Here is an 8,267-nt window from a genome sequence, read left to right as displayed (position 1 = left end):
TGGGGGATTGAACCGCGGTCCCTGTGCTTTGCTAAGCTTGTTCTAAGTAGGTGCTTTAGACCACTGAGCCATCTCTCCAGCCCCAAAATAATTTAGACTCTTTTTTTTTTTTTTGCGTTACTGGGAGTTGAACTCAGGACCCTGCGCTTGCCAACCAAGTGCTTATTCTACTGAGCTATCTCCGCAGCTCTATGACAAGTTTTTCGTGTTTGTGTCACTTTATCTATCTGAAAAATTAAACCCCAAGCTGTTCAGACCAACACTAACTGATATTCTAACTTTACTTGATAATATTAATTGGCTTGGATCAGCTCTTAGGCTAACTACTCTGATTTAGGGTCCTCTTTGTGATATTCTCAGGGAGTGTCAGCCCCTATCTCTCTAGGAGTGCTTATGCCAGAGGCTAGAACAAAAGGCAGAATCAATCCATCCCATCTCACTGGGCAGTGTGTACTATTATGATTCAATCAGCTGAGGCAAAAAAAAAAAAATCACTAATTTAGGGTCTAGGTTATGCTTGTGTTCAAAATCTGCTCTACAACTGATAGACAAGGATGAAGCTAAACCTCACATGGGCAAGCCTGACATGGGGCAAACCAAAGGAATTTACCCAGAATGCCCTGGAGATGGAACCAAAATGGAACTCAAAGGTCTAAAGAGGTGATAGAGTTTATAGAGAAATTGAGGTGAAAGTTTCTAGTATTTTTAAATAAATAAATATAAAAATGGATATTAATTCTAGATGAAAGATTGTATTTCTTGCAAATTCTTCTAAGAGATCTGTGATAATTGACCAACAACAAAATCTGACTAGTCAGATTTATAATTAATTTGTAAATTTATAAAATTATAAAAGAGTTCCTATAATTCAATTTGGTCAAAACTATGTTTGAGAACACTCTGAGTTTGCAAGATATTTGTCTTGTTGTCCAAGCTGTTAATCTATGTACCTGGTTTTTGTGTGTTTATCCACTCAGTCAATAGCTGTTTCTTTTTATTTATGCTCAACAATTTTTCCCTTTTCCACTTGTATTTTTGGATCATTTGTTTATAATACAATTTGGGTTATAGATTTAAAAGAATTCTTTCACCTGGGTTACCAGCTGGTCTAAAAGCTATCAAAATTGGTTTTCTTAAAAAAATTAAATAATTGAACAAAAAGTCTCTTAGGGTGGGGAGAGATTATTGGACAGGATTCCAGTAGTGAATAGCGGAGTGGCCAACCATTGTTCATTAATAGGAAACCCCCAGTGACCCCCATAGTCCTATGGGAGACACCCTCAATGACTTGGTCATGGTCAAAGGTAAAGTTTTCTACAAAAATTACGCTAAGTTTTTCTCACAAAAGATGCATTAAGTAGAAAACTAAATAAAGAAATAAAGATTTTCACATGTGTATGGCAATTTATTATTATGGATCTGATGGTGTGTCAAATATATTCAGAACTCCAGACACACAGGTCTTCCCAAATGTAAAACAAGGATTGCTTATGGTGATAAGACTTTTCTTTCAGATTCAGATCTATGCCATTAACACAAAGCTTATGTGATGTATATCCCCTTAAGGGACAACAAATTAGGTAAAAGGTTCTTATGTATTAGATAGAGATGACTGTTTTGAAAGGTTATGCTATGTCAAAATGAAGATTTCAGTATAGTCACAAAGTGTCATCATGATTGTCATGCCCCAGTGGTATGTATGGTTTTGATTTCTAAATTTCGGTTTGAAAATATGTAACAGTTGTCTGTTAACATTCTTTAAGGACTTAAATATTAGGATGTCCGTGGTTGTTAGAAAATAACAGTTCCATTTGATGTTCTAGGGTCTTTGATATTCAGATAACATAGTAGTAGTAAGCTTACTGTAATATTATTAAACTTCTCTTCTGGATAGTCAACAACTGAGATTTGGAGACCAAAAATTAGAGAGCTAGATGGACTAAGTGGATGGGGAATATTTCGGGTCTTGTCCTCCCAGGTCACTGATGTCTCTGGACATAAGAAAAACTCTGCTATGACATCCTATAACTTGACTAAGTCTCTGATTATGGGCCACAGATAAAATGACTCCACAGTGGATAGTGTGCTGAAGAAGAGTCTCCATGAGGGAAAAAAGGAAATCTCTGAGGCTTTCACAGGAAACAACCTGGTCAAGCAATGGCTGTGACTCATTCAGACAGCTGACACTCACAGAAGTGCTGAGAGTCACTATACCTGGTTCCAAAGTAAATCCCCAGGAGACTTAACTTACCTTGATAGATAGCAAAAAATTGATTAACATAGGTCTCGAATTAACTTGGTCTTACACATCCAGCAAGAAGTATAGCCACAAGATGTAGAAAACAATGCCATAGTAATGCGTCAGCTGGAAAAGGTTCAAATCACTAACAACTTCTGCCAGTTGCCAGCTGTACTGGAAACTGGCTGCTCTTATGGGGTAATGGACTGTATCGAATTAAATTACTGAATACAGGTACCTGGGAGCTTTGGACTGCGAATCTTTAGCCTATATGAATAAGTTCACCCAGAATGGAAACGGTTCAAGAACGAGAAGGTCCTCTGCAGAGTTCTCCAAACACAGCTCCTCCAACTTCTATTGACCACTCATGATGTCCAACTATAAAACAGAGAAGGGGGAGACATAGGGAGTGGCTAAAGCTAGAAATCAATCACACATGTGGGGCTAGGAGAAATCCATCTAGATGGCCCAGGGAGATAGTTCTGTGGATTCAGCACCTGCTTTGCAAGCACAGGGACCAGGTTTCAATCCCTGGTCCAGCATGCTGGGCGGGTGCCGCTGCTGGGGAGTGCTGAGCTAGCTATAGGGTGCTGGTACGGTGGCCCAAGACTGTAATCGCAGTGGTTGGGAGGCTGAAAGCAGGAGGATCACTACCAGGCTAAGCTGTGTAGTGAGACCTTACACCAAATATTTAAAATGGAAAAAAAAAAAAGGAAAGAAATCAAGTTATAGAGCACAGGGAGTTCCTCCAGCCTTGCAAGGAAGCTGTTGCAGCCTGCACACAGGTTACTAGCCAGAGAGGTTAAAATTCACATCAACCTCCTGTGGACAGATATAATGGCTCTGCAATTTGTGGGCATTTCCTTTCCTCCCATCAGACTGAGCTTCAACTGACCTCAGCTTTTGGCTCTTCTTGCTATTTCTTCATCCTCGCCCTGTTTTGCAGTGGGACCATTGAGAGCTGCATGCAGAAAAAAAATGATTGCACCACAAGAGGTGGGGCTGAGTGCACAAGTCACTGTGTGTGACCGCCCACTTGAAGGTGTGTCCTTGTTCATCTCTGACATCCTGTCTGGCCCCTCTGAAGATGTGGGAGGGGATGAGGGGAGTCCCCTCTGCACCACACACGGCACATTGCTTCACATTCAATTCACTGTGAACAAGATCTCATGATTCCACTGCATGGGGATCCAGCCCTTATCCTCCAGCGATTGAGCCTCTTGGCTCCTTCACCCCACAACCCCATGCTCTACCTGCTGTCTCTCAAGCTAGATTTTCATCAGCCTCGGCAACATGCAGATTGTGGGTGCCTCCACCCAGCCCTCTTCATCTGAGGAAATTCCTTCCTTCCTGGGACACGAGCTCTCCCCACCTGGTGCCCCAGGACACTCTGCCAGCCATAGAACTGGTTCCTTCCCTCGTTTGTTGGGTACCTGCAGAGGAACACAGGCCATGTGTGAGAGTCAGAAGCGCCCAGCCACTGGCATCGTGCCTCAACATGGGGCAGGGAGCTTCCTTGGAAACCAAGGCCTCTCCAAGCACTTACTGCACAATGGAGAAGAAAGTGCCATGTGGGCATTTGCACCTACAGCCCGCTGATGCCAGGTGCACTTGGCCTGCTGATGGGCTGGGTCCAGTAGATGTGATGGTAACTTAGCGTCTCCTGGCCAACGTCTTCTTCAACGTGCTGTGCCTGCACAACCGAGACCTCAGGCTGGTGGCCACCTGAGGAACCTGAGACTGGCTGCTGTCAGACTTCCAGCAAGTAGCGCTCTCCACGCCATTGGCTGCAGCTCATTTAACGGATGTGTCTGCCGCCCAATGAATAGGAGACTTGAGAGACTGTCTGCTACCATTAGCCAGCCCTGAGCACCCCTGCGCTGGCCAAGAAAAGCGCGCCAATATTTCTTAAGGCAGATATCTGTCCGCGGTAACAGGAAATGGCGCTGCTTGCGTGGAAGGAGTTGCCCAAAGCTCGACCTGGCTCAGCGCGTGGAGGAACTGAATTGAAGTCTGGGCATGTCCGCGGCTGACTCTGCCTACGGGGAACCAGCCCCTGCTTCTGGGGTGCCGGCAATCTCAGCTTCTGCTGAGTCCCAACCCACGATTTACACTAGGCAGGACTCCTGAGAGTCTGGAAATCTGTGACTTGGGGCGTGCAACCGCGGGACCTCATTTCCTAAGTAACAAGGGAGTGAAAGCCTGAAATGTCTTTGAGTCTTTCTTTGGATCCTGTTAGGGATGTGTGGCTCTTATTTGTGAAAATCCCGTGTGTGTCTCCTATTCTGTCAGCACAGCCATCAATCACTGCCTCGTTTGCTCTGGTGGCTTCCATCTGATGATTTTGAGGAGCTCTGCGCAGCCAAGAAGGGCTGAGCCAGGAACGCAGCTCTGCGCTGCGCTTCTAATCTGTCTCCTATTCATTGGCCGGCAGACACATCCGTTAAATGAGCTGCAGCCAATGGCGTGGAGAGCGCTACTTGCTGGCAGTCTGACAGCAGCCAGTCTCAGGTTCCTCAGGTGGCCACCAGCCTGAGGTCTCGGTTGTGCAGGCACAGCACGTTGAAGAAGACGTTGGCCAGGAGACGCTAAGTTACCAGGCCTGCGTTTCCCTGCCTGTAAAACAGGGTGCTCCACTTCCTTTGGAATCGTGTCCTTCAGGTTACCAGATATGTGAATGCAGAATTGTAAAAAAAAGAATAGAAGAACAAACTTTGTAAGACTTTGAGAAGAGAGGAGAAGAAAAAATGAAAATACAACAAATATTGTGCAATTGATATTATTTTATTTAGTGAAATTGCGTATCATTTCCTTTTTTTATTACTGTCATTCTCTTTAAAAAAAGAAAAAGAAACAAACAAGTCTTTGTTATCTTGCAGCCATATGCATGGGTAGCAATCTTTGCTGGGAACTGAACACCTGGTTCAAAGACGCAGAGGTCCCCCAGGTGAGAATTAGGAGGAATCTGACTGCCTTTTGTCCCAGAGACTGAGCTCTTCCCTCACTGAATTGTGATCCCAGAGGAAGAGGTGGGGCATGGCTGAGAGGTAGAGCACAAACAGATGTGGAAGCTTGTGAACACTAACACACACACACACACACACACACACACACACACACACACACACACATTGATGGTGCATGGTTTTGCCATCTGTGACATTGCACACAGTCATAGCAGGAGCAAAGTCTCCTACCGCCAGCACTTATCCCTGTTTTACAATGAAATGGGACAACGCACCGGGCAGTGTTTTGGGCCAATCACAGCCTTGCTTAGGAAATGATTTTGTGAATGAGAGCACAGAGTTTTAGAGTGTCATTCTCTCCCAGAAATTGTAAACGAGAACAAGAAAAGAGCTGGAGCAGGAAGCCCGTTGAGCAGTGGCTTCGTGATTTCTTCCCTGGAAAGCCCTCTCCTGACACCGTGGACAGTGTGTGCTGTGAGGCTGGAGCCGAGCAGTTCTTGTGGACTGAATGAAACCTTGGTGGCAAATCGGTATGGCCCACAGGGACCCCTGCTCTCACTACAACTCCAGAACAGAGCTTCAAATTCCTGAGTCCTTCAGGTCTCTGACAATGAAGGGGACCTGGGGCAGCTGGGCCATCTCCCACCATCCTTGTCAGTGACAGGTAGGGAAAGGTGGCCAGACTTGGGGTTGCCCTGCTCAGCTCCCTCACCAGGTAGCCTTCTATAATCCCTCTGCCCAACCTAGACATTCCTCTAAAAATCTCTCAGCTGTCAGGCAGTAGCTGAGGATGGGAGGGGGGCCTCATTCCTTCCCTCTGCCTGGAGCATCCTGCACAATTCAAGCCTCTGTTGGGCTCTGTGTTCCGGTCCTTTCCACTTGTGTTTTGCTCCACCCAAAAGTGCTAAAAGTCCCCAAGCATTGAGGATTCCTTATTGATCTCACCTCCAACCCTGGGACGCAGATTGCCTGCACTTTCTCTTTCCTTCCTCCTGCTCACCTGGCTGGAGCCCCGCCCCCTCTGGGTTTCCCAGCGCAGGCTCCCCTAGTGGTCATCTGTGACAATCTCAGGCTGCGTTTTCACTTTTCACACATCAGCTGGGACTGTCCCTCAGTCCAGGATAAAAGCAGCACCATGGAGCTGAGGCAGGAGTGCCATACAGGAAAGAGCTGGACACCGCAGACACCTTGTCACAGCACCAGGCCCAGATCCATACGGGACACTGAGGCACAAGACTCCAAAGCCGACAGAGGTGGAGCTCACAGCTGCCAGCCTGAGGTGCACTTTTGGTCTCCATCAGCCCCAGAGAGACATGAGCAGGATGAAGCCAGGTGAGACCCACACCATGGCCACGGCCATCACTGCCCAGGACCCCCTTGAGCCCTGGGCCCTCACTTGACAGACCTTCCTTGCTGTCCCCCTGTCATACAGAACCTGCTGGAGGTTCCATGCTGCTGCTGCTGCTGCTGCTGACCACAGTGCCAACCAGGACAGAGGCAGTTCCTGTGAAAAGAACCCTCCGAGTCTCCCTGGACACCAGGGAATGTCATATGGCCCAGTTCCAGTCTCTGTCACCACAAGAGCTGCAGGCCTTCAAGATGGCCAAGGATGCCTTTGTGAGTCTCCCCTGGATACTCCTCTTGGGCTTCCCCTCCAGCCTTGCCCATGTGAATTTTCTTCCCACATGGGCTGGAAGTGGACTAGGTCCCCCTTCAGTGGGTTCACCTCAAACTCCCACACAGAGCTGTTACCTCCTCCCTCTGCACAGCAAGCTCAGCCCACACTGACAGCTCTGTACCTCCTCATGCTCCTACTGCAATGGGCCCAGTATGTCCCTTCTAGTGGAGGGGCCTCTTCCATGACCTGGGATTGAACCTGCCACTATCCTGCCTTGAACCATCCTCCTACCCCTCTGCACTGGCAGAAGCCCTGTCCCTAGTTTGAGCTAACCTGAGCCCTTGCTGTCTAGGAAGAACAGTTTCTGCTGAAGGACTCCAGGTGCAGAGCGCTCCTCTTCCCCAGGACCTGGGACCTGAGGCAGCTGCAGGTGAGTGGGGCTCAGGCCCAGCCAACACTCGCTAGTCCCTCCTTCTGGCCTGCTATTGGGCCCATTGGCCTCCTGCTTTGTCCCTGTCTGTACCTCATGATGGTCCTCATCCATTATTCTCTGTGTTTGGCCACTGTGCTGCCTTTCCCTTGTCCCCTGATCTGTCACCTTCCCCTCATTCCCTCTGTCCTCATCTCCTGTCTCTGCTCTGTCCTGTCTGAGCATCCCTCACCTGTGCCCTATACTCATGTCCTTGCCCAGGTGTGGGAGCGCCCTGTGGCCCTTCAGGCTGAGCTGGCCCTGACCCTGGAGGTCCTGAGCACCGTGACTGACCCGACCCTGAGGGACGTCCTGGAGCAGCCCCTCCACACCCTGCATCACATCCACACCCAGCTGCAGGCCTGTGTGAGTCCTGGGTTCCTGTGCACATCCTGGGCTCTGACCCCCACCCTTCCCTGCAGGCCCAGCTCACAGCCCCTCTCTGCCCACAGGTCCTGTCCTCACCCACAGCACAAGGCAGGCCCCACAGCCCCCGCCTGTCCCACTGGCTGCAGAGGCTCAACCAGGCCTCCGAGAAGGTGAGAGAGCAAGAGGGTCTGTGTCTGGGCACCAGGGCAGCAGACTGCGGGCAGCCCCTGAGCCCTGTTGTGTCCCCACAGGAGTCCCCTGGCTGCCTCCAGGCCTCTGTTGCCTTGAACCTCTTCCGCCTACTCACCCGGGACCTGAGATGTGTTGCCAGGCCTGACCTGTGTGCCTGAGTCCTGGACCCCTCCTGCCTCCTGCCAAGGAAGCCTGCATTTTATTTCTGTGTCTAGCCTGTGCCTTAATTTATTGTCACCCATTGTGTATTTATGTATTTATTTCTCTGTTGGATTTTTCAACTCATGTCTGATTAAATATCTATTTTTTAAAACCTTGGTATAAGCCTTTTGCAAATAAACAGTGAAGAAGAGACCCTGTGGTGTGGATTGTCTTGGGAAGCTGATGCGAATTCTGGGTGTTTTGCTGTCCATC

At 48.4% G+C, this 8,267-nt stretch overlaps 1 protein-coding gene across 1 annotated transcript; it reads left to right on the top strand.

Moving 5' to 3' along the window:
- Positions 1-6,654: 6,654 nt before the first annotated feature.
- LOC101581828 (interferon lambda-3-like) lies at positions 6,655-8,011 on the top strand. The gene is made up of 5 exons (XM_004636880.1): positions 6,655-6,822; positions 7,176-7,253; positions 7,515-7,658; positions 7,745-7,831; positions 7,913-8,011. The coding sequence occupies exons 1-5, from the start codon at positions 6,655-6,657 to the stop codon at positions 8,009-8,011; spliced, it is 576 nt and encodes a 191-aa protein (XP_004636937.1).
- The last annotated feature ends 256 nt before the right edge of the window (positions 8,012-8,267 follow it).

This window comes from Octodon degus, unplaced genomic scaffold, assembly GCF_000260255.1.
Source record: "Octodon degus isolate 3935 unplaced genomic scaffold, OctDeg1.0 scaffold00083, whole genome shotgun sequence".
NCBI lineage: Eukaryota > Metazoa > Chordata > Mammalia > Rodentia > Octodontidae > Octodon > Octodon degus.
This window is presented reverse-complemented; position numbering and strand designations above follow the sequence as displayed.

What these genes read in the sequence shown, in the direction of transcription:
- LOC101581828 (XM_004636880.1), top strand. Translation starts at nt 6,655, where the DNA reads ATGCTGCTGCTGCTGCTGCTGCTGACCACAGTGCCAACCAGGACAGAG. An exon ending in GGGACCTGAGGCAGCTGCAG is followed by an intron (nt 7,254 to 7,514) that starts GTGAGTGGGGCT and finishes GTCCTTGCCCAG; the next exon opens with GTGTGGGAGCGCCCTGTGGC. An exon ending in ACACCCAGCTGCAGGCCTGT is followed by an intron (nt 7,659 to 7,744) that starts GTGAGTCCTGGG and finishes CTCTGCCCACAG; the next exon opens with GTCCTGTCCTCACCCACAGC.